Raw genomic sequence first — 27687 nt, 5'->3', positions numbered from 1 at the left:
ACAGTTGGTGTATCATCCCAGCCCCACTAAACCATGTGGTACCTGTCTGAACCCTGGGTGTTTAAAATGTTACCCATCTAGTCTCCGAGATAACTGCCTGCCCACCTGGCCATTACAAGTAACTTTTTCGTTGGGCTGCATGAAACTTCCCTCCACCTGACCGACTGTCTGGCAGATATTTAAAGGCTACTTGTATAGAGTTGCATCACAACTTCTAGCAGATTCTTCTAAATCATTGTTAGAATTATTTCAACAAAATCAAGTCGTGATTTGTCTCTTATTTTTTGTGACTTACAATGTCTGAATACGGGCAGGTAACTTTGAAGAATGGCAGGCACACTTATGGGTAACCTGCCAGACTGTCTTGTTGGGTTTTACAATTATTTTAAACACTGTTCCCATCCAGACCCTAGGGACCCAAACAAAGCATTACCTTTGTGTCCCGCGTGAAGTACAGATCTGCAGGGGAACACCTGACCCAGGCAGGGGTGTCGTCCTCCCGGACCCCGGGGTCAGGCCTGTCTGGGACCTCATCCCGACTGCTGCTTGTGCATGGGAGGGCGAGATCCTCCTCCTCATCATCAGGTGGAGGTCGGTGGTCCCTCCTCCTCTCGGAGCGGTCACTTCTATCGGAGCGGTTACCTCGGTCGGATCGGTCACCTCTGTCGGAGCGGTCACCTCGGTCAGAGCGGTCACCTCGGTCATGCCTTGACCTTTTGTGGTCCCTGCTGTAATAGGTTGTATGTCTGTTTCAGTACAGTCTTCCTTTTATGTACACTGACCAGTGTTTGAAATACTGCCAGTTCGCTATCCAGGCATACTATTTAGTAACACTGTTCCACATCAACAACAACAACAACAACAACAACAATCGAGCAACAACAACAACAACAACAATCGAGCTTGGTCTTTCCATGAAGATTTCAAAAGGCATCATTTTACTCTTGCTCAAAGGTTGTTCAATCAGGGTTACAGCACTTAAGGACAAAGTAAAGCATTCACAAAGATCCATTCTTTGTAGAACTATATTCCAACAAGGGCTCCCACTAACCTTCTGTCTCGCTCCCTCTCTCGATCATCCTGCCATCGGGGGCGCTTGTATGACTGCGACCTCTCCGAACGGCTGTTGTCAGATGCTGGACTCGCACGATCATCACGCCGCCTCCTATCCAATGCAGTAAATCTCACTATATATCTATCCATATATACAAGCATGCAAAAATAGCTGGTGGTTAGTTGATGAATGTGCATGTCTTGAGTGTCAGCGCTGACCAAACACACAATATGTTACATCGTTAGAGACCGATAATTTAATATTCTCAGAGGAGTGTGTGTCTGGGAATGTGTTAGAACCAGGCTATTTTTTCTGCCATTGCATCAAAACAAACAATTGTTTTTTCTATGAAACCATTTTTTTAATTCTCTGTTTGAGACAAAACATCTCTTCGAATATACCATGTCCAGCAAACAATTTGTATTATTTTCATGAAAACTAAGAAAAATTATTTCCAGTATTTTTTAAAAATAATCCCAAGCAACCCAAGCAAAATGTGCAGACAATAAAAAGGTCAGTGATTGGTTCTCTTTACCCTGAACACTTGCCTTTTTTCAAACAATAAGTTTTCTTACTGCTAGAACACTTACATCAGGGATAGACACTATTGTTTATATCCAAATGTAGCTTGTAGCACAACTACCTTTTCACATGCAGTTTGTGTGAAATAACTAGATTGTGAGAGACAACTACATATCAACTAGTCCATCTAGAATTTTACTAGTCTTGGACGAACAGACTAGTGGACATGCCTTACCCAGCTTACATTACGCAACAAAGTATCTCGAAATCGTATTCCAATTACGTATATCGATGCTCATTATGTTAATCACTGGACCGTCTGGTCCAGACAGGTTGAGATTTGAGCTTATTTTAATTTCCTCCTCAGACTCTTAGAGAATAAACATGTGAATTTGATCCAACAAACAAGATGACGATGATGATGATGGCGATGATGATGATGAATGACCTGTCTGAACTCTCGTTTCTCCTCCTATCCCTGGTGTCTCTGCTGCGGCTGCTCTCTCTGCTGTCTCTGCCATGGGTGCTGTCTCGGCTGCGTGAGCTCTCTCTACTTAAAGATCTCAGGTGTGTAAATCTACTCCTCTCCATGTCACGGCTCAGAGGAGGGTTATCTACCCTGTCCCGTCTATGTCTGTCATGATCTCGATCCCTATGACGGGATGACTTTGATCTCTCTCGGTCCGAATCGGACACATGGCTGCTGGTGCATGAACTACCGTCGTTGTCCGAGGAGGAGATGGCAGTGCTGCTACTGTCAGCTCTTCGTTCGTTCTTGGATAAACTCCATCGTTGGTGGCTTCCTGCACTCTTAACGAGTTGATTCAGAGCCTGGGTCATGCCCTGGTTCGTGCTGTGACCTTGCATCTGCGATCCTACAGTTTGTTGCGGCATCTGACGAGGAACAGAGCCCTGTCCATGGTTCATGTTGGGTACTGCTGGGGGAACATTGGGGTAAGGTCCAGGGACCCTGATTGACTGAGATGGGGAGCCCGACCCCCAGGGGATCATGTTTGGGTTGATGAAGGGGGCCCGGGGTGGCATTATTCCCATTTGGGGCACAACAGGAAAGCCTATACTGACTGGATTCTGGGCTCCTTGACCAAGCATCTGATGGCCGAGCTGCGGCCTTTGTGACATGAAAGGATGGTTTGGGAAGGGTCTTAACTGAGCAGCGGCCTGGGCCTGCTGGAATTGGGGTGGGGGTAGGGTCCGGCCAGCCATCACTGGGTTAGCCATGCCAGGAGGAGGGTTGAAAGGCATCATCCCTGGAGGCTGGAAAATAAAAGACAAATGTATGAACATGATGAATGAGTTAGACTCCATAGCTGTCAAATGCCTCAGTGGTCTAGTGGTAGAGCGTTCGCCCGGAGAGCGGAAGGTCTGGGGTTAGATCCCTGGCCATGTCCTACCAAAAGACGAATAAAGATGGTACTTGTTGTTACCCTGCCTGGTGCTCGGCATTAAGGGGCTAAAACAAGGACTGGTCGATTCAGAGTCAGTATACTGTGTCTGAGTGGGGTATTCATGTTCAACTGCAGCATGATATCTCAGTGGGCTAGCCCTGTAAAATTGTCATCAATCTGGACTAGTACAAGCAGACAGACAGACACACACACACACATCAACCGAGTCACAAAGCTAATCTCTAGGCTACCCCACTGCCCCTTAAGACTATGATGACATGGCCATGGTAAGGAAATTACAATCAGAACTGGGAACAAGGATCTGGTGAGCTAACACTTAGTTTACAAACTGTGTTACAGTCATTGTCATCATGGTCATTGCCCAAATGTTAAAAGTTCAAAATGTAGGGGCTTCGATTCAAGTGCTATCATGGTACCAAATTGTCCACCTTGATGTGCATGGAGTAGCCATTTTTCTCCATGAAACTCAAAACTTGAAAAAAGGATTTCCCGCAACATGGTTAAATTAGATTAGACAGCTGACCAATACCGTATAGTCCATCTGCTCACAACCAGAGACCATACAATCTATTATATCAGTTATATGGTCTCTGTCACAACTAACCCTAAGGATCATAAAGGGGTACCAAACCCAAAGGATTTTTATTGGCAAGGGCTGAAGGGGTGCCCCACCCCAAGGAATGTGAAGTGGGTACTTGATCAGAAAGGGGTGCGCCACCCCCATAATCGTGATCCAAGGCATGGCAAGGACTAAGGATTGAGTTGGGGTAACCTTCCCTAACCCCCTAACAACTAACCGTAACGGCGTAAAGATCGAATAGACACGCAAGATCACTGACGGGAAAGCCGCCGCCTGCATCCGGGGCCAACTAGCAATACAAGCTGAGCCCGGTAAACTGCCGGCATGCCAAATGTTATAGACCGAAGAAAACGAGGATATTATAGATTTTGCAAAAAATGAAAAGCAAATAGATCTATATATTTACCCTCGGGCCACGCTGGACAACTGCTGGCCTTTGAAAATGTGCGTTGTTATTTGATGCCATGTATGCGCTATAATAGGCGTAGAGTATTCGGAGAGGAGAGATATATTATGTGCATGTTTATTACAGCCCAAAATCCAGTATGTAAGTCGCCATTATGAGGGACCAGTCATTGTGGAAATTACCACTTCCGGGGAGCATTGGGAACACGGCCGACTGACAACTGACGGGGGTGAATTGACTCAGTAAACACAAATTTAACCCATACATTGAAGCAAAGTCATTCGGAAACACACACACACACACACACACACACACACACACACACACACACACACACACACACACTTAATTTAATGAATGCTTCTAGGAAACTATTTCTGAAACATGTAAATATAATGATTAAAAATAAAATTATGTTTTAAGGTGTATTTTTCCAAAATGTATACACGTTTTCATTCACTTAAGTATTTTTCTGGCAACGTTCAGTGAACGAATCATATGATTTGATAGTAAACAAGCCGACATATGCACGCTTTCCTGCATTTAAAAAAAATCATTTCAGCTCTTTTGAAAATGATAAAATATTGTATAAATCATTAGATTTCAAACATCCTGAAATTACATTGTCGTGGTCTATACATTTTTTCATAATGTTCATGCTCATCCACGATTTCCCCTGCATCCACGACATAAAACTATTATTAATATCTATATTCTAGATAATCAAGATTCACCCGATGACATTTTTTAACAAGGGAATATTCAACAATTAGCCAATATTATCGATAATTTATTAATTCAGATATTATAAGAGATTTCATGTAGAATATAGATTTTAAGATCATTTAATGAATTTACTACTCAATGCCGTTAGATATATGACAGAAGATTACATGCACACAAACCATGACGGACACTCTCCAGACATGCGGCGTGAAAAACATGTTTTCAATGTTAAGCACATCAAAGCAACTATGAGCTAGTGTCAAGGGCTGGTAACTCTGAGGCAGCGAATATGGGTTTCCTCCCTTACATAGTCACGGTTTCTAGGAAAACGCCACACTCCGGCCGCATGGAACTCTGGGTAGGAGAGTGGGAAAACGCGTACGTTGGGAAGGAATAAAAGCTTTCAATTAAACATCAACTGTAATGTTAATATTATTCGGATATATTATAAATTATTATATGATAGGCAAGTTATAATGTGGATAGATAATGCTTTCACATTAACACAACAAGGACTCTTTTGCCTTATGAGCGAGTGAGTGAGTGAGTTGGGTTTAGAGCCGCTTTTAACAGTATTCCACGGCGTGTCAGCATAACTTGGGAGGAAAACCCGAAGTGATGCAGGTCTCAGACGTTTACCACTTCGGTAATACTCACGAGCACGGGTATGGTTCTGACAAACCTACAAACATAATCGGGAATCGGATTCGTACCCACAATCATAGCATTCTGGCGTGCCTAAGGGACGCAACTCCGCACAGCGAATCGCGGCGCCTTAGACGACTGGACCAGCCGTGCCCCCCTTTGCCTAAGGAAAGTTATTTTGTGTGTGTTATGAGCAAGAATACCAATCGGTATTAAGGATAGGGGCAGTAACTGTGAAATACTGTTTCGGGCGTAAAATTAAATAATTCAGAAGTAAATACTGTTAACGTCGGTGCCCTTCTCGATCGGTGCGCCACCGGAATGTACCCTGTCTTTGCACAGTTATACAAGCTACATATTTGTTCTAAAGGTGGGGGCACGGGTGGCCCAGTCGTCTAAAAGGCGCCGCGATTTGCTGTGCAGAGTTGCGTCCCTTGGGCACGCCAGAAACCTATGATTTTGGGTTCGAATCCCGGTTCGCCCCGATTATGTTTGTAGGTGTGTCAGCTCGTTGGTTTCACCGAAGTGGTAAACGTCTGAGACATGCATCACTTCGGGCTTTCCTCACACATCTAGCTGACACGTCGCGATATAGCTGGAATACTGTTAATAGCGGCGTTAAACCCTACTCACTCAGTCATCGAATCTTATCTACCCGACCTTAGATATGAACGAAAAATGAGAAGTAATTACACTCCACATTCATCCCACATGATGTGCAAATGGATGGCGATTGTAGCCGAAGCCTAGGATCGCGATCTCAAGGATTTAGATGATTGTAGCGCTAAGATCGTTCTGTGCAAGTGAACATAAATACCAAATACATACATCTTAAATACTAAAAATGTCTCAATACACTACTACCCACATATACACTTGTGAGTTTTGTCAAATACGTATGGTTCTAAATGTTCATTGGTTAGACATCAGGAAAATTATCATCATCATCATCATCATCATCATCATCATAATTATTTACAGAGGCACATGGAAACAGATCATGTAAAGCCAGAGATAGGTAATTGAGGTGTCTCTGCAACCTTAAGCTTTTACTGTTTTATATTTATATGTTCTATGTTCATAGGAAGCATGTGTATTCATGAAGCCAGTCTCTATCTCTGTCACCATCAGCGGAGTACTTTAGCTTCTGCCCGTCAAACGTTTCTTGTCGTGCATGTTTTGCATCGTTTCTTACCATGAAAACATTATTGAGACACATAATGCACTATCACTTAAAATCATCTGGACGTCACAGCAGGCTGGGCGAATCAGTGAGGCTCCACAGGGATGCTCCCGTCATGCAGTCAATGTGCAAGTGCGGGCAAGTCCCCCAGAGTAGAGAAGGCATGATCCCTAGTATTATCTGGTTAAACTTCAGCCTGATATCATTCAACAGAAAGCATTCAATTAAATGGAGGCACTGTATCCAATTTAAAAATATTCAAGTTGGATCTGAAGGGAAGAGAAAAACATTGTACCTTATTGTAGAACTAAAATACCACCACACGTATGGCAGCAGATGATTTAGATGCGATAATCACTGATGCCATACACACAATTATGGTGGGTATGTATAATTATGAAGGAGACAGTTCCGATTTAAATTTTGATAAAAGTGTTTAGTGTTAAATTGTCTATTGTCACATTTCAACCCCTTTGAAGTTCCCACCATTTACATTTACCTCATGCTTTGGAGGAGTTTGTTGAATTTAGAAGATGAATGTCTAAAAATTATTTTGGCACATCTCTACCCCGTAAGCTCTATACATACCCAACAACAAAAGTTCCTGTGGCGCGATATAAAACGAGAACCTGATCAAAGTAGACGCACTCGTCATAATTTTCAAACAGACAATGGACATTTAATAACATGTCCAGCACAGAAATGACGTTATTGTCAATTCACACGCCAGTTCCGTGTGTGTCTCTCTCTCGCTTGAGTGAGTGAGTGAGTTTGGTTTTACGCCGCTTTTAGCAATATTCCAGCAATATCACGGCGGGGGACACCAGAAATGGGCTTCACACCTTGTACCCATGTCGGGATTCGAACCCGGGTCTTCGGCGTGACGAGCAAACGCTTTAACCACTAGGCTACCCGACCGCCCCTCTCTCGCTTGAATACATGCAATGTATCTCCTTCGCATTGAACGGATCAAACGTCTAACACAGTATTGTGGGATGGCATCCCATATCTGCCCTCCCTCTCTCTCAGTTCCTGTACTGTAGTCGGAGCACGTGTTGAACGTGGAAGACGGTGGTCCATTTCATCCCACATGTGTTCATTTGGCGAAAGGTCTGGAGAGTGAGCAGGCCATGGGATCACATTCACGTTGTTCTGTCCAAGTGCTTGTTGAACAACCTGCCTCAGATGGGATTGGATGTTGTCATGCTGAAACATCACGCCAGGTCCATGTCGATTCCAAAATGGCACAACGATAGGCTGGATGGCCTCGTCGCAGTAACGCTGCCCGTTCAAATTGCCATTGATCACTTGCAAAAGAGTTCTTTTTCTCTTGGTGATTCCTCCCCACACCATAACACTGCCTCCTCCGAAACGGTCTTCCTCCACAACACAGTTCTGAGCCTAATGTTCACCGCGACGTCGGTATCACTCGTATTCGGCCATCGCCGTGGGAGAGGTGGAAACGAGACAAGTCGGTGAAAAGAACCTGTCTCCACTAAATTGTCGTCCAACGCACTCGCTGTCGACACTACTGCAGACGCAATCGGCGGTGACTGTTGGTCAGAATTTGGCGTCTGACAGGTCCCCTCGCAAAAATCCTGGCAAAACACACGTCTATGCCGATATTCGACAAAGGGATGGTTCTCGTAGTGATTATTGCAGGCTCGAACCGATTTCGCAGATGGGTGGTTCGAATCCAATAATCTTGACGGACCCTCGTAACTGGGGGTGGGGGCTGCAGCTCCTTGGTCGGTCTCTTACAGCGTTTGTATGCTGCCACCACTGCCATAACGTCCAAATGGTGTTTCTGTGCACGGTCAATCGCCAAGCAACTTCAAGCGTCATTTTCAGATAGGCGAGGCATTCCTAAACTTCAAATACTGATTGCAATTGCATGTTTTTCCATGTTGCAGTTGTCAAGACAAGCAGAAACAATGCATCCCGAATCCCTGCAACACGCGTGCTTCTATACCCTGGTTTACATAATCAATTGCATGATTGCTGCATAAAAGATCGTGCTTTTCTGCTGAGGTTGCGTATGTGCTACATTGTTTCCTATTTTCGTTTCCGATCTGAACACCAGAAAGGTGTTTCTTATACAACCGATTGGAAAGGGGTGTCACAAGAACTTCTGTTGACCACTTGAAACAACTGACCTTACACAGTTCTTAATTTAAGCAGTTTTCCCATGGCGTTAAACGTGTTACAAAATTTGAGAAAAATAAAAAAATCTTAGCATCAACGTATATGGTTTAAGTGTGAAATCAGAAAATTTAGATATATGACAGTCATTTGATTTTGCAAGCTGTAGAATTATTTACTGATCGTAAACTATAATGCATTCCACATAATACAGAACATTCTTCATGATTGAAATTGATCACCTTCGCTTTTAGGATCTTTCAAACTCTCAAACACCAGCTTACAATTTTTCAGCTAGCTCAAAAATACCCTGATCATCTCGACCTACTGACTCGAAAACTACCTCACCATTAAATGAAACTGAGTTTCCGTGTTTCCAGCCAGTTTTTTGCTTCTGTGACAGAAGACACAGTGTCGGAAGAAGACTATCAGTTTGTTCGTCATATTTGGGACACTTTTCAAATTCAATCTGTGAGGGAATTAATTGAATTCTACGTTTCCATGGACACGCTGAGTTTGGCCGATGTGATGAACCGTTTTGAACCATGTGTCAAACCATTACAAATTAGACCTATTTCAATACCTCACCCTTCCAGGTATGGCTTGGTTCTCCTCATGATGGGCATCTTATTAGACCTGGTCATTGAACCTGCTATGTATATATTGTAGAACAGGACATTCAAATAAGGAATACACACATGACTTGGATCCTACTCAGTCCGAATCCCATTATACTTCAATATCAACAATTTGTATGGGGCAGAGAAAGCAGAGAAACCCACGGGAACCAAACTGTTTACGGCTTTAAAAGACTAGACCAACTATATCATTCATTTTGCTACTTTGCAGCTCTATTTACTTTTAGTTTTGAAACTAACTTTAATTCACAAATTTTGGAAATTTTCGCAAAGTAAGTAGATGAAATCCTACATTGATTTTAAACATGCAAAGATGACTTTTCGGAAGTATTAAGGAATGCCGTGTATGGCAAACAACTTCAAACGTTAGACATTATAAACACAACTTAACTGATCATAGAAGTCAGACTTCGACCAGATTTCAAAAGTGTCAACATTTTTTCAGAACATTTAGTGGCAGCTAGTATGGAAAACGTGTCTGTGGTACTCAATCAACCAATCTCTGTGGGCTTCGCTATTTTGGAACATGTAAAATGACTTTCATCAATTTCATTATAACATTATGATAAGGGAATATTGTAGTGATCATGCTAACGTACTGATGGACACAGACAGTTTATTTTTTGACATGTTGTCCCCCGTGGGCACGCCTTTGCGCGATCCTTATGACTTTATAGTAAAGGATCCTCTCCCAACCTCTCGGCTGACAAATCCGACATTCTCAACTTGACGACTTTCAGTGACGAAACTTATAGTTTGTACTCTTTTCCCCTAGCTCCAGACATAAGTGTTAATTGGGGGCTGGAACGGAACAGTTTGATACTAACATCGTCTCCATTAACTATTGAACACATCTTCAACAGTGGACATTGCATGGTTAATGTTTAGCTTCCAACAGTGAAAGGTGCCCGATCAATGAGACCATCAGTATCTCCAGCCAATAGGTCAGTAGAATCGAAGTCAGCAGTACTCTTAGGTTCTTTATTCAAGTGTAGTGTAGGCCATAGGCTCATGATACAAAACGGAAAATGTACAGAGGAAGTTCGAGGATCACATTTATATGAAAAAAGAACCTAAGAGTGAAAAGTCAGAAGTAGTATCACCATTATCTTTGTAAAACAGCTGTGACTGGAGTTGATATTCTTTGGCCTCTGTTCCATAGTTGAGCATAGTTTGTATGAAGGCTTTGTTAACGTAGCCACCATTGCTCGAGCTGACTAGTTGACCTTGTAACATAAATACTTAGGATCAGATCTTGCTGGACCTACATGCTTTTTATTGTCTAAAACACTTTCATCTTCATGAGTGACTCACAGTTTGACGTGCACGCAAGTACGTTTCAGATCTACATAATCACTACCGCCATTAGAAATGAGAAATTCTGAAGGACTAGAGTCCGTGACAGAAAAGAGTTGTCATAGAGTTTACATAATAGAGTTGCGAGATACTCGTTTGATAAGGTGGCATTTCGAAGACGTCTTCTCGATGGTAATCTGTTAAAACAGACATAGTTTGTCAATGGTCATGTCCTTTCCAACGATTGGAGCGTTCTTGAACTGGAGTGTCTTCTTAACCTCAAGCTGCAATGTGCTTAGTTGTGACAATCTTGTCGCCAGCTTTTCATTTTGAGGTTTTGTCTCGAATCTGGGTGTCCTCAGCCTTTTCGACCACATTTTATGACGTCATTTCTATTTTAGAAGACCTTCGACTTGTTCACATTTTGAATTCTTGATTAAGTAAGATAGGGATCATGGTGGACCGGGGATCTTTCAACCCACAAATACCTCGAGAGGATATCAATGGCATTAAGTAAATATCGCAGACTGTTATTAGCCTTCAGTGCATATCACATCAGCCAGGTCCACATCAAACATTTCATCTCGGCTCTTCACCCGAACTCTGAAATTCATATTGCAATGGCATATGCAGCGAATAGGCATTTTTGTCACTTAAAACATATCTTATTTTCTTGATGTTGTTCATGTTTTTCTCTGTTTCTGTAATGCTTGTTGAAATATAACTCGGTCATTACACGCACATGGATTATGAGGGTTAAAATAATATTTTTCTGAACCCTTATCCATAGAAGAATGAATCAGGTTAGCCAACTATTTGACATAACATGCCATGTTTTGCAAACTTCAGCCACATCATTCCGCAAATTAAGCCAAAAGAAATGGGACAGAATTGTGTCACAAGTTTTGTATACATCCAAATGACCTGTCAAAGGAGTCTCATGTGCCAACCTCAAAACATGCTTGATATGAACTTGGAAGAACAATTTGATGAAAACTTTCCATTCATTTTGAGCAGGTGCATCTGGCGGCCTCCATTTCCTCCTCAAAATGCTATCCTTGAAATAATAGCAAACTGGAATCCTGTCAGCTTCTGTTCAAGAGCTTGCCCTGTTGGCAAGAACTTTGAGTTCTGGGTCTTCCCCCTGTAACTTAACCGAAAATCCAGATGTATCTGTAGAACCAACCGGAGTAGATCTTGACTTTTTGTCAACAAACTAAGAACCAGACTTGTTGGAACTTGATCTAGGAGGGGGTGAACTTCCCTTTCCTGATTCGTAACCCTGCGAGCCCCTGCCTGTAAAACTCTGACTGCTTATAACTGACCATGTGAGTCCTTCTCCTTTGCAAGCTCAACAAAATTAGAACAATCCCTTTCCTTAGCAGACCTACACATTTGCCTGTAAGCTTCAGGGACCAATTCATAAGCCTTCGAAACTGTAGCCTTAACGACCTGACAGTCAGAACTCCTGTCAGAAGGTAAGGAAGAATAAAGTTCCTGAGCTTTCGCCCTAAACATACTTTGCACCACTTTGTATTGTTCACTGATTTGTGGCCATGTCAAACTGTTAGCCACCCTTTCAAAATGTAAGATCAACATCACGTTCAGAGAATGGTCGGACAAGTCTAACCTGCTTGGAAATATGAAACGATCCATCACCTATTGAGGTACGGTGAGTGAGATTATTCTGTTTTAGCCATATTTCGTGTGAGTTTTCAATCTCAATTTTTCATTCTCAGATTCAATTCTCATTTTGTTTTCTTTCTCAGCTTCAATTCCCATTTTGTTTTCTTTCTCAGCTTCCAATCTCAATTTCAATTTCCATAGCCAATTTTTCTCTTTCAAATTCTAGTTTCTTCAGAGCAAAAACATCATTTTTTCTTCAAGCAAGACCAGAGCACCATCATCCAAAATGTCTTCCATTACCAGGTAAGTTATCCAAAGTTTCTTGACATTGGCCTTAGTCCTACATGATTTGATGTCAAGTTTGTAATATTTGCACTTCGACCAGTGCTGTTTTGAGCACACAGCCTTGTTCCATAGACACAAACTCCTCTACACTAAACATCATAGTAATTATTGGCTTCACACAAAATTAGACAATGATATGTTTTCCCAATAATTTGACTGATATTTTGTGATATATAAAATTCGCTCCCGGACGAACCCCCGATTTCTGTTATGGGTCGATTCCCAACTTGAAACAATATGTCAACCCAGAAATATATAACCTAGTATGAAACCAACAACCAACCAACACATGGTATACAATTAATAATTGTATTACACAAGTAACTAGGTTTAAAAATTAATGCTAATTACTGCACAGCAATTACAAGGACAGAATGCAAAAGAGTGGTGGTACAATGATGGCAGTGATGATATAAAAAAGTTTAGTGATATTAAAATTCACCTATCCACAGCAGTGGTCAAGCTTCCGAGATAGGCTCAGGCTATCTTCATATCAACGCTGGTCTGGATGTGATGTGAGACGATATGTGAGATGCGACAGGCACGCGCCCGCTCCACTTATATAGTCTCACCAGCTTCCAGCACTTTCTACACGGTGCCTGATCAGTTTAGTTTCACTAGAACATCACAGAATATTCCACATGTTTGTATAATGCTTGACATCGATCCATGCTACTCCGGCAGTTTACAGATAAATCTAGCATCTAAATATAATAACTTCCTAACCACTGCTTACATTAAATAGTACTACATTTCTGACAATTAATCATTGTCCCTCTACAATACAATGAACTTCTACTGACTCTCAACAGAAACAATGTAATACAGTTGCAATCAATGTTTAACAATAAAATACACTGACATATAACACTATTTATACAAAGAAAGAACTGTTGAAAATGAAAATAATTGATGTCAATGTTAACTGTACGGTGGAGCAGGAAAATATTGTTCATGTGGTCACAGCCCTTGTGTTCGCCTTTTAACTCAAAAGGAATCTGTTTCGGCGGGTAATTGACAATTACAATTTATTTTTCTGTGACAATTATACCAACAAAACGCCTCCACAGCCAACATTACAACATGGTGCGTCTGCTTTGAGATGGTTCGAGTGGCAACCATAGTGGCTCCATTGGCAATATTAATCATGAAGGCTGCATGACCCATTGTAACTGTTGACCATGCAGTTTCAGTTTTTCAGTCACATGATATATATGATATACAAAAACTGTCTGACAAAGAGTGTATGTTTTTACAATATGGCCTATTAACATTTTATATGACTTATCATTAAAATATTGTTTTTATGAATAGTGCAAAGCTTCAAAATATACCTTTCTCTAAAGTGTTCTTACTTATCACATTGTAATAAAACATGAAATTCATATTCATTTCCCCCTAATTGACAGTGTGTGCAAATACTCATTTAAACGTCTCTATTTTCATATATATGTCTGAGATTGATCTACACTGATATTGTGTAATGAAACTCATTTTCATGGAGCTGTATTAAGCGATTTTATCATCTACATTCTTATGAAATTGACATGCAAACATATTATAACCTCAATAACTTGATATTTTTTGATACGATATTCACCTTACTAGGAACTGACAATATCACCTCACCTAGACAAACCCAAACACTGGTTGACTTTTGTCAACGTTAAATATCCACCATAATTAAAAATACCCAATCATCATAGGCAATCATCTGTGTGTTTAGCATAGTTTATAAATTGAATAAATGAATATAACATCTCACGGTGCAGTCATTTGCTGTATCTATTAACATACCATGTTATGCTGTCTCCATCTAAATGCAGTTCGTTGGATTTTAATTAAAGTGCATTAGAAATCTAAATGGTATATAGCTTTTTCCTCAATGATTAATGTAAAGAAGAAAATTAAGGTACACAACAATTACGAATGTGGCTAGATAAAACTGGCTTACTTACAAATCTGTAATGAATGTTGAATTGAATCTTTCATGCATAAATCAGATATTTATCAGACAAGCTGTATGAAGATTTTGAAGTGAATATCATAATGTGATGATTGAAATTGGACGGTATTGATGTTGAATCCCGAAGTTGTATTTATTGTTTTAGATATGGCAATGCTTATGTTGAAAAAGAGTTTCACTTTTTATTGATCTGTCCAACATATCATGATTTAAGAGTTATGTATATTCACGCTATTCATTACAAAATCCCATCTAAACTTAATGAAAACTGACATTTCCAGAAACTGTTCTTAACTTACCATGTTGTTCTCATCACTTCATGCTCAACATTTCACCTGTATTATGATGGACTGTACGTTGTGCAATTACTATCTATTAACATATCATGTATTGCAATCCCTACACTTTGATTTTAATCAAATTGCATTAGACACCTAAATGTTAAAGAGCTGTTTCATCAATGATTAAGGTAAAGAGAAGATTAAGGTAAACAACTCTTAGCAGATGTTGATAGATAAAACTGGCATACTGAAGTAGAAAACGATTCTGAATTAGCAGCTAATGCAACTGACAACACAAATATTTATCAGAAAAGCTCTATTGAGATTTTGAAGCAAGGGTCCCAACTTGATGACGCAGATCAGTATAGATGTTGAATCCCGAATTTGTATTTATTATTTTAAATATGGCAATGCTTATGTTGAAACGATATTCACTTTTTATTGAAAGATTTAAGAGTTAAGTATATTCATGCTATTTGATAAAAATCCCATCATTACATTTTTTGGTAAATGTAATTAAAACTGACTTTCCAGAACTGTTCTGAACTTAGTCTGTATGTGTATAATTGCTACGTTGTGTTTATGTTCATGCTTAAAACTTTAATTAGAAATTAATGATACCGGAATGTATAAGTGATGAACTTTACGAGTATGTTTATTAAGATTCAACAGCATTTGCATTGTTCAGCATGCAAATATGTACTTTGGGCCTGTGGCCTTAACTGTTTTGATATAGATCAGTTAGTAGGTAAAGAGATATATACGTGACGTGAGAAAAAAACCCTTTGTTTTCCTTCTGAAAATATTTCCGATGGCATTAAAAAACTTAAACTTGACCAGGAATATTCTTACATCCAAATATTCAAGCTTTTCCGTTTAAATTACAATCACTTACAGGTAAATATGACGTTATTCAATGAAATGGGTATCACAGCATGTTCCTAACAGATTGTTTTTATAAAACCCAGGGTATCCGACTTTGACACACATTCACTGAAAAAGGTGAGCTTCTGCATGAAAGTATTGATCACGTAAACTCAAATGGACTTAGTGAGACCAAAGGTGATATATCGGTCATTCATGCAGTGTTTCTGTAGCTACTCATAAGAGTAGTCAAGGTGAGCTTCTGTATCATAGGTACTCTGGTTCTAAAAGTAGTGAGTGAGTGAGTGAGTGAGTGAGTGAGTGAGTGAGTGAGTGAGTGAGTGAGTGAGTGAAGAGAAAGCACAAGAATTATTTTGATATTAATCTGTACCTGTCAGCTGTTAAAATTGAAGTTTATGTTCTGGGTTTCCTCTTTGATTCTGGGGGCACGGGTGGCCCAGTCGTCTAAGGCGCCGCGATTCGCTGTGCAGAGTTGCGTCTCTTGGGCACGCCAGAAACCTATGATTGTGGTTCGAATCCCGGTTCGCCCCGATTATGTTTCTAGGTTTGTCAGCCGCACACCCGTGCTCGTGGGTTTCATCGAAGTGGTAAACGTCTGAGACCTGCATCTCTTCGGGCTTTCCTCCCACATTAAGCTGACACGCCGTGATATAACTGGAATACTGTTAAAAGCGGCGTTAAACCCAACTCACTCTTTGATTCTTTTATAAACAATGTTTTTATCAAATAACTAAAAAAATATGTTTGCTTTGCATGAGGGGTATTTTATACATAAAAGCTCTCGTACAGTTTAAACTAATGTAAGCATGACATAAGTAGATTATATACTTGCGTTCGTCATGCCATCATGTGAGGAGTACAGATGTGTTAATGTATATCTTAAGACATCAGTTGATTATGTAAATAGGAATTGAACCATGGACCTTGGCGTGACTAGCTTCGGCATTTACCACTGTGCATGCCCAACACCCAAGAGCCCGTGTAAAGTATTTCTGGACACGTGAGATATATGTATCGGTATTGTCTGTGACATGAAAAGAACATATCATTAATACTAGAGTGTGCATGTTGCATGCTCTTAAATTGTGTATGTTCAAATGTGAAGAAAGAAAACAAAATGTGCTGCTCTTGTTCGTATGTAGGAATTAAATACTGTAATGAAAGTGTTGATCATGTAAACGTCCCTCTCACTTGGAGTTAAGGAGACAAAATATGCTATATTGGTCAGTCATGCAGTGTTTATGGAGCTGCCCATAAAAACAACATGGTCAAGGTAAAAACTTTCTTTGAAGTCAGATCGTAGACATCCATTGACTCAAGGTGTTAGCTGTTCCTGTATTCAGAGAAGTTGTAGAGCATGGCTTGGCAGAGTACACTACAAAGCAACACAAAGCTGGTATTTAAGTTTAAAATGACAAAAGAAACTATTTTCATTTCGGATATTATATTCCTTAAATACAAAGCAACCTTTGTCTGGAGCAGACAAACCGGTGATCGATATTAGGAACAACGGTCCATGAGGTCAGGGTACAAGGACACGTAATGAATCAAATCAGTCAGCCTGACATAACCATTAAACAGTCCAGGGAGGTCTCTCTTTGTATGTTGTTCTCAAAAAGTCAAAGGGTTTACATGCATTTTTGTAATCTCAGAAAAGAACCAGGCTCAATTCGATCAAAACGTTTGATTTTTCCATTTTGTACACCACTACCCCACACTACAAACTTTAAAAAAACCGTAATTCCTTGAACCATGGGGCATTTGCTGCTGAACGTGGTGACCACAGTTGTAGTTACATACATTTTGGCAAGAAGAAGCCATCCCTATGGGCACGTATTGTGCTCGGCTCCTTGCTGATCTTTGTTGACATGTCAAACTTTCGACTACTTTTGCAGGTACAGTGTCTTGTAAGGATTGTTTCACAAACACGCCAGGAGGAAATATATTAATGTTTTCTTACACTTCAGAGTGGCCTCTGATTACCTCATGTATGTTTGGGGAGAGGAATTGATGTAGAAGACGACAATGAATGCAGGAAGTTCCAGGAAGGGATTTTGAATGATGACATATGTAAACATGTATTTTCAAACATGGAGATATATTGTTGGTGTTTCTTGCAATTGTGAATACTAAATATATTTTGAAATTATTTAACTGATGTAACTATAAGAAAATGAAAAATATCTTTAGCACAAATACGATGAAGCTTACACAGGTTAATGGTTGAAGTTTGGCAGGCACAAAAGTACCAAATTGTTTAAGATTATGTAGACAATGTTCTTTAAATGTCGTCGAAGATGAATTTCACTTTTTGTTTGTATGTTGCAAACATGATAACGTAAGGAAAAAATATATTGAACAAAAATACTATTTACATCCAAACAAATAAAGTTTGTCTCTTTGATGTCACGTGTGAGCAAAACGACTATACAAAATAGTCTCTATGTATACATCATGCCATGTTATTAAGAAATGAATCCTTGTAACAATTTTAACCACATCCACATTGTCATGTATTTTGTACTATGGGCCTGTGGCCTTACAGTTGTATATGAAAAACTGAGCTCACTATTGAATAATGACTATTTATAAGGAACGTTGTTTCATTGTGACATATCAATTCCAAATAAAAACCGACGAGGAATTGGTCCTAAATTAATTATGGTTATTCTTATTACCATTATCATGTTTAACGTGTTTCAGCTTTCTATTCTATGCCGAGTGGTTCATGAGAAGAACAATTAAAACCTATTGTGAAATTTGATTTATAAGTATTTTAACAAACAAACTTAAAATAAAATCACACTGATTTGAACGAAAGAAGATATCTTCATCGGAAGCAACATCCTTGCCAAATTTCACCTTCATCAGTGAAGATGTGTAAGAGGAGAAGATATGTTAGAACATGCTGTATTTGCAAAGGTATTTCCTATGCAGAGGTCAACTACAGGGTGAATGGGTTAAAGTAGCCCAACACAAGAATGATACCCCTCTTTTAGCTTACACTTGCCTTTTTGACTGTCTCAAATATCACTACTATTTGATAGTGATTCATAAACACATGCCCATGATCTAGTCGGAATTGCACAATCGACTCTGCTTTATGCATTGATTTCTGTTGGAGTGGTTTGTCGCTTTACTTTTCACACTATGTACATGTACGCATCCGCTACGTGGCTGCTTGGTTACTGAGCGTACGTCGAGTGAAGATACTCAGGACATATGAGGATTGCACAACTTGCTGTCATTTACGTTGCTTCTTTACCAAGCGTTGCAACTTTATTATCACCTTGATACTGGGCATAGTGCAGATTTCGTCGCCTTCGTGTATATATTAACCCGGTTATTAACGAGTAGTTACACCTTACCCCTCAACCCAAACGACACCAGGATTAAATAACGACAAAGAGCCTATGTAAGTAAACGAGAGTACATGCGATGCCATTATGGCAGGTGGCTACAGTGGTAGAGTGTGGGTCATCTGGGGACAATGGTAGAATGTGGATCAGGTGCTTACTATGATAAAGTGTGGATCAGGTGGGTACAATGGTAGAGTGTGGGTCAGGTTACAAAGGTAGAATGTGGAACGGGAGGCTACATTGTTAAAGTGTGGATCAGGTGGGTACAATGGTAGAGTGTGGATCAGGTGGGTACAATGGTAGAGTGTGGATCAGGTGGCTACAATGATAGAATGTAGATCAGGTGGGTACAATGGTAGAGTGTGGATCAGGTTGGTACAATGGTAGAGTGTGGATCAGGTTGGTACAATGGTAGAGTGTGGATCAGGTGGCTACAAAGGTAGAGTGTGGATCAGGTGGCTACAATGATAGAGTGTGGATCAGGTGGGTACAATGGTAGAATGTGGATCAAGTTGGTACAATGGTAGAGTGTGGATCAGGTGGCTACAATGGTAGAGTGTGGATCAGGTGGGTACAATGATAGAGTGTGGATCAGGTTGGTACAATGGTAGAGTGTGGATCAGGTGGCTACAATGATAGAATTCGGATCAGGTGGCTACAATGGTGAAATACGTATCTCGTTGTTACAATGTTTGAATGAAGATAGTGTTGTTGCAATGGTGAAATGAGAGAGCATAAACGATGATTACATATAACAACATAAACACTGCCATATGACACTATCCTACGATGATTACATGTAACGATATAAACACTGCCATATGACACTATCCTACGATGATCACATGTAACGATATAAACACTGCCATATGGCACTATCCTACGATGATTACATGTAACGATATATACACTGCCATATGACACTATCCTACGATGATCACATGTAACGATATAAACACTGCCATATGACACTATCCTACGATGATTACATGTAACGATATAAACACTGCTATATGACACTATCCTACGATGATTACATGTAACGATATAAACACTGCCATATGACACTATCCTACGATGATCACATGTAACGATATAAACACTGCCATATGACACTATCCTACGATGATTACATGTAACGATATAAACACTGCCATATGACACTATCCTACGATGATCACATGTAACGATATAAACACTGCCATATGACACTATCCTACGATGATCACATGTAACGATAAAAACACTGCCATATGACACTATCCTACGATGATTACATGTAACGATATAAACACTGCCATATGACACTATCCTACGATGATTACATGTAACGATATAAACACTGCCATATATGACACTATCCTACGATGATTACATGTAACGATATAAACACTGCCATATGACACTATCCTACGATGATTACATGTAACGATATAAACACTGCCATATGACACTATCCTACGATGATTACATGTAACGATATAAACACTGCCATATGACACTATCCTACGATGATTACATGTAACGATATAAGCACTGCCATATGACACTATCCTACGATGATTACATGTAACGATATAAACACTGCCATATGACACTATCCTACGATGATTACATGTAACGATATAAACACTGCCATTTGACACTATCCTACGATGATCACATGTAACGATATAAACACTGCCATATGACACTATCCTACGATGATTACATGTAACGATATATACACTGCCATATGACACTATCCTACGATGATTACATGTAACGATATATACACTGCCATATATGACCATGGCGATAGTATTGTACTTGTACACTTCCACCATAGCTTGATTCAAATCATTAGTTCCCTTATATATACAGACAAACATGATGTACACACATAGACATATTAGGTCTATACCAAACTCTGTTATTCAGGAAAGTTTGTATAACTCCTCTAATATTTGAAGGTTATACTAATATTTAGTTCCCTAACTGCTAGATATATGTTGTTAAGTAGTTGCTGGCGTGTTTTAAATAGTACCGCTGCATTCCTTATCCTTGAAAATGTAGGATTGGCCACCGGGATCAAGATCCTAGGTGGTTCAGTGTCTGTGCTACTGGTATAATAACAACCGTTGGCGGCCATTTTGGAAAATGACCGCCATTGTTGTCGTAGGAAAAACCTGCAATGGCCCTAAAGCTAAACTTCTTCATTCGTGCATGCAATGACAGCTTGTATCATCAAAGGCAAAATACCCTCCAATACTTTAGGTAGCTGATAGACCAATGGGGCATATTCTGACAGGATTCAATTAAATTTCAATTTCTTTATTAACTCAAACCACCAGCCGGTGGTACATGATCAACATAATAACATACATATATACAAAAATACAATGTGATCAAATGGCAACAGTGGTTTACTTTAATACAGAGAGTATTATTTGTACAAATTTTATAGCTTTTTAAGATTGTAAGTTCTCATATTTGATATCAAATGCTTAAAGGGAATAATGTTTGATCAGCTTAGATATCTATTATCAATTGATGTTTTTTTTACTTATCAAAATATTCACATCTAAAGTGGTAGTGGAACTCGTCGGCTATGGCAGGGGAGGTACAAAGCTTACATGTGCGATATTCGCGTGGGATGCCCTCCCAGCGGCCAGTCTCAGTCGGCAAATTGTTATTTAAGGTTCTGAATTTTAAAATTGGAGTAAAGGTTTCTGGTCATTAGAGAAGATATTGTTCAAATTTTAAATTAGTTTTGTAAATTCTATAATTGCTAGCTTTGGAGCCATTTTTGAATAAATTGATCTTTTAAAATGTTTTTAATTTTTGAGACTAACCAGCCGTTACTTACAGAATCCGGTTGATTATATACTACAGAAATACCTCACCTGTTTAATAAGCTCTTAATGAACTCCTTTCAATTGTTTCAATTGTTATTAGTATTATTTATAAAAATTATGTATTTCAATATTTGAGTAGAAAATTTTATAACAGGTCGATTACTACTTATATGTTTGTGCGAAATCATTCTCTTATATATGATAATCCTTGTTGGAAATCTCCCAAATACACCATACAACATATAATCTGGTGTTGAGTTTCTAAGATTGAAGGCAAGTTAAATGAATCTCAAATGTACTCTTTCCAATACTGAATGCTTATCGTATCCCCAAGTTTCACAACCATAGGTTAAAATAGGCAAGATTAGTACATCACAGGCTTTGAGAAGACAATCAACAGGTACATTTAAATTCCGTGCTCTTTTTAATAAACAAAACATGGCTTTTGTAGCTCTATCAGCGGGATTTTTAATTGATATACCAAACGACGGTTTCGATGGAATCAAATATCAAGATAGACATAGCTATTTACAATTTCTAAATTTACAGAATCACATTGAAACTTCAAATTCTGAGTTGTTTTGCTACCTGATCCAAATATTAATATTTTAGTTTACAGGTGTTTACATCTGATTTCCAATTTTTTCAATATTTGTGAAATGAATCAAGGGACTTTTGAAGTTCAGGTGCAGCCATTTGAATGCTTTTGTCAAAACGCGATTGCGTCATCAGAAGAGATGCCCTCATCGTATATTTTACTTCACACAACTGATATCTTCTATTTTCTGACCCCCCCCCCCCCCCCCCCCCCCTGGTGATTGTCATGGTCAGAATAGGTGCCTAGCAATTTTTAGTTGTTGTAAGAAGCGACTATATGGATATGGTGGTCAAGCATACCATGATATCATTCACTGGTTTATCTTTTCTTGATATTATTATTTACAACCCGCAGTCACAAATATGGAATATTGCCGAGTTTAGCTTTAAAAAATCAAACAAACAAACGAAAACAGAATAAATGTAAACATGGTTTTGTAAATGTGTGTTTAACGTGTAGCTTAATATTGTTCTGATTATGTTCGTATTATTGAGTTTATCGCTATGCCCGTTAGGAAAGGGGCCTCTTTGTTCTTTTCAGGTGAAAATGTAAAGTCATTATCAACAGATTATTATATTGCGTGACAACCAGAAATCGATATCTAGCCTTTTTTAGACAGCTATTGTGTTTTCACGAAGAAACCGACAATCAACGACAATCTCTAAATCACATCCTTTCAATTAGCGTTACTTCCTCCAACCACTGAACACAGACAGTGATCGTTTGTTCATGCCGGGTAAATAACACACTTCCCGGTCCACCTTCCAACACTTAAACATCCCCCTCCCACACAGCCACCTCCTCCCCCACACCCAGCCTCCCACTCTGTTTATACAATACAAGGCAAGGTCATATGACCTATACCAGTCCTACAGTAATCGTTTATGCCCAAATACGCCCTATCATACTATTGTAAAGCATATCGTGGATGTTTACATTAGCTTGGCTCCACATGCATTAAATCCTACTCGGTTAAACTCGAGAATGGAATTTTCCCACAACGTTAATATTCGGGTCATTCACGCGTTGACATGTTTATAACAACCGGGCCTATCGTGATAATTTGTATTTATCCAAACACATCGCCTTTGACCGAGGTATTACATTTTATTACTTTGTTGACGATTATTTTCTAGAAATGCATAGGGTCAAAATATTAATGAAATCACCGTAGGTTTAAAACTGCTGGTTTAAAGTGATATCTAAAGAGAAATTTCGCAAAGAATTGATTTCTTAAAGCCCAAACTGGTTTATGAGACATTTGAAAATCTTAAATTTCTTGATTAGTTTATGAGACTTGGCAACAAAATAAAATTAAAAATGTACTTTGATTCAAATTTTGTAAAGTATTATGTCAGCGAACCCGAAAAAAACAAACATTTAAATTACTTGCCCTTATTATAGACTGTTATTGCAATGGTTGCGAAGAAGATATAAGATAAAATGTCGGGTAGCCCATTGGTTAAAGCGTTTACTCGTCACGCCAAAGGCCCGGGTTCGATTCCTCATATGGGTACAATGTTTGAAGCTCATGTCTAGTGTCCCCCGGGCGATATTGCTGGAATATTGCTACAAGCGGCGTAAAACCCAGCTCACTTACTCACGACGATAATATGTTGGCTTCCGCCATAGGACGTCTATTTCTGAAGATGAATCAGTGCTGCCCCGTTTATATACATGGAAGATTATATTTGGTAACATTGATTCTTATATCCGATTGCCATACAAACTGTTTCTCTTTGAATGAAAATGTAGAGTCCATGTTAAACTGTGTATAACAACAGTGAGGTTCTACATTGGGGGTATCGCAGCTAGCTGTTTCCTCTTTATATGTATTGAATACAGAATGCTGAGAAGCTTTAACTCAGCATGCAACTCAATGTTGATATAAACTTTAGGTGTAACTAGCGACTTCTCATGATGTACAAACTTAGCATTACGTTGCCTTGTACATATACTGACTGGTATGTTGTGTAGAAACTTGTAAAATACCTGTTTCCAGTAAATACTTCAAGGCTTAACGTTGTATATGGGCCGGGGGCTTAAAAGGGGGCTATGATCTTTGATCTGATCCAATTTCCAATTTGAGCCTAGACACTACCTTTCCTGCCCTGTGTGAAGCGAAGACATTAACTGTTAGAGAGTGTAGTGAGTGAGTTGGGTTTAACGCCGCTTTTAACAGTATTCCAGTTATATCACGGCGTGTCAGCTTAATGTGGGAGGAAAGCCCGAAATGATGCAGGTCTCAGACGTTTACCACTTCGGCGAAACCCACGAGCACGGGTGTGGTGCTGACAAACCTAGAAACATAATCAGGGCGAACCGGGATTCGAACCCACAATCATAGGTTTCTGGCGTGCCCAAGGGACGCAACTCTGCACAGCGAATCGCGGCGCCTTAGACGACTGGGCCACCCGTGCCCCGTTTGAGAGAGTGTAAGAACCATTCACTGCACATATTCAAGTTTGAATGTAGTTAATCAAATAAATTTTAGCTTTCTAAGAAATATGCAAGTTGTATACTGGCCAACAGTCACATGTTGTATTATGGTCATACACTTACATGGTGTATGATTCTATACCATCGGTCATACATTTACTGCATGTAACATTTACAACCAGTGATGTTTTTAATGCCAACATTTTACTCTTATACATGTAATATATGCATTGCTAGCATGTTACATTTGTTGCTTGTAATATAGTCCCAGCTTACATGTTACATTTCCTACAGGAATACATGCTGCAAATACATTGACTCTATTCACCACATACATATATGTGGTAAATACATACATTATCATTGGTAATACATCTCCCCACGCAAAGCCACCACCTACTCCCCAAAACACAGCCTTCCAATCTGTTGAAACAATACAAGGACAGGTTCTTATGACCTATACCAGTCCTACAGTTATCGTTTATGCCTAAATACGCCCTATCATATCATTGTTAAGCATCGTGGATGTTAACATTAGCTTGGCTCCAAATGCGTTAAATCCTACTCGGTTAAACTCGTGAATGGAATATTACCTAAACGTTAGTATTCGGGTCTTTCACGCGTTGACATTTTTATAACAACCGGGCCTATGGCGACGTCTTGCATTTAACGTTTTATTACTTTGTTGACGATTTTGTTCTCGAAATGCAAATGGGGGAAATATTAGTTAAAACAACTTAGGTTTACAACTGCTGGTTCAAAGTGAAATTTCGCAAAGAAACGATTTTTGAAGCCCAAACTGGATTCGGGACATTTTAAAAATCTTCTATTTCTTAATTAGTTAATGAGATTTCGCAACAAAGTGAAATAAAACATGGATTTTGATTCAAATTTTGTGAAATATTATGAAGGCGAACCTGAAAAACCAAATAATGAAATTTCTTGCCCTAATTATACACTGTTATTGCAATGGTTGCGATGAAGATATAAGATAATATATATTTGTTGGCTTCCGCCACAGGACGTCTATTTCTGAAGATGAATCAATGCTGCCCAGTTTATATACATGGACGCTTATATTTGGTAACATTGATTCTTATATCCGATTACCATACAAACTGTCTCTCTTTGAAAATAATTGTAGTGCCCTTGTAAAGCTGTGTATGAAAACCATGAGGTTCTATATTTGGGGTATGCACCTCGTTAATTGACATAGCATATTCCAATAATCATTAGAAAGAGTTGGAACTATTCACTGCACTTGTTTTACTTGTCATTAGTAAATGTAAGAACCATTCACTGCACTTGTTTTACTTCACTTTAGTAAGTGTAAGAACCATTCACTGCACTTGTTTTACTTGTCATTAGTAAGTGTAAGAACCATTCACTGCACTTGTTTTACTTGTCATTAGTAAGTGTAAGAACCATTCACTGCACTTGTTTTACTTGTCATTAGTAAGTGTAAGAACCATTCACTGCACTTGTTTTACTTGTCATTAGTAAGTGTAAGAACCATTCACTGCACTTGTTTTACTTGTCATTAGTAAGTGTAAGAACCATTCACTGCACTTGTTTTACTTCACTTTAGTAAGTGTAAGAACCATTCACTGCACTTGTTTTACTTGTCATTAGTAAGTGTAAGAACCATTCACTGCACTTGTTTTACTTGTCATTAGTAAGTGTAAGAACCATTCACTGCACTTGTTTTACTTGTCATTAGTAAGTGTAAGAACCATTCACTGCACTTGTTTTACTTGTCATTAGTAAGTGTAAGAACCATTCACTGCACTTGTTTTACTTGTCATTAGTAAGTGTAAGAACCATTCACTGCACTTGTTTTACTTGGCATTAGTAATTGTAATGACCATTCACTGCACTTGTTTTACTTGTCATTAGTAAGTGTAAGAACCATTCACTGCACTTGTTTTACTTGTCATTAGTAAGTGTAAGAACCATTCACTGCACTTGTTTTACTTCACTTTAGTAAGTGTAAGAACCATTCACTGCACTTGTTTTACTTGTCATTAGTAAGTGTAAGAACCATTCACTGCACTTGTTTTACTTGTCATTAGTAAGTGTAAGAACCATTCACTGCACTTGTTTTACTTGTCATTAGTAAGTGTAAGAACTATTCACTGCACTTGTTTTACTTGTCATTAGTAAGTGTAAGAACCATTCACTGCACTTGTTTTACTTGTCATTAGTAAGTGTAAGAACCATTCACTGCACTTGTTTTACTTGTCATTAGTAAGTGTAAGAACCATTCACTGCACTTGTTTTACTTGGCATTAGTAAGTGTAAGAACCATTCACTGCACTTGTTTTACTTGTCATTAGTAAGTGTAAGAACCATTCACTGCACTTGTTTTACTTGTCATTAGTAAGTGTAAGAACCATTCACTGCACTTGTTTTACTTGTCATTAGTAAGTGTAAGAACCATTCACTGCACTTGTTTTACTTGTCATTAGTAAGTGTAAGAACCATTCACTGCACTTGTTTTACTTGGCATTAGTAAGTGTAAGAACCATTCACTGCACTTGTTTTACTTGTCATTAGTAAGTGTAAGAACTATTCACTGCATATGTTTTACTTGTCATCAGTAAGTGTAAGAACCATTCACTGCCAAAATTCAACTTTAAATTAAGTTAATGTTAGACGAATTCACGTAAAGTTTAAGAGATATGCCAACTGTAAACTGGCCAACAGTCAAATATTGTATTATGGTAAGGCAT

At 39.1% G+C, this 27687-nt stretch overlaps 1 protein-coding gene across 6 annotated transcripts in view; it reads right to left on the bottom strand.

The window, feature by feature from the left end:
- Nucleotides 1–4158, bottom strand: part of LOC124124212 (ribonuclease 3-like) — a 50388-nt gene extending 46230 nt beyond the window's left edge. For all 6 annotated transcript variants that reach the window (XM_048388906.1, XM_048388907.1, XM_048388908.1 and 3 more), the window contains exons 1-4: nt 3990–4158; nt 2025–2851; nt 1052–1165; nt 434–728 (exon numbers count right to left, since the gene is read on the bottom strand). In XM_048388906.1, the coding sequence (XP_048244863.1) occupies nt 434–728; nt 1052–1165; nt 2025–2851; nt 3990–4049 (1296 nt within the window). In that variant the 5' untranslated portion in view covers nt 4050–4158. The remainder of the gene's footprint in view (nt 1–433; nt 729–1051; nt 1166–2024; nt 2852–3989) is intronic.
- Between the last annotated feature and the right edge of the window lie 23529 nt (nt 4159–27687).

This window comes from Haliotis rufescens, unplaced genomic scaffold (genome assembly GCF_023055435.1).
Source record: "Haliotis rufescens isolate VD_foot unplaced genomic scaffold, xgHalRufe1.0.p SCAF_8, whole genome shotgun sequence".
Taxonomy (NCBI): domain Eukaryota; kingdom Metazoa; phylum Mollusca; class Gastropoda; order Lepetellida; family Haliotidae; genus Haliotis; species Haliotis rufescens.
The sequence above is the reverse complement of the archived record's forward strand: the minus strand, read 5'-3'. Positions and strand labels throughout refer to the sequence as shown.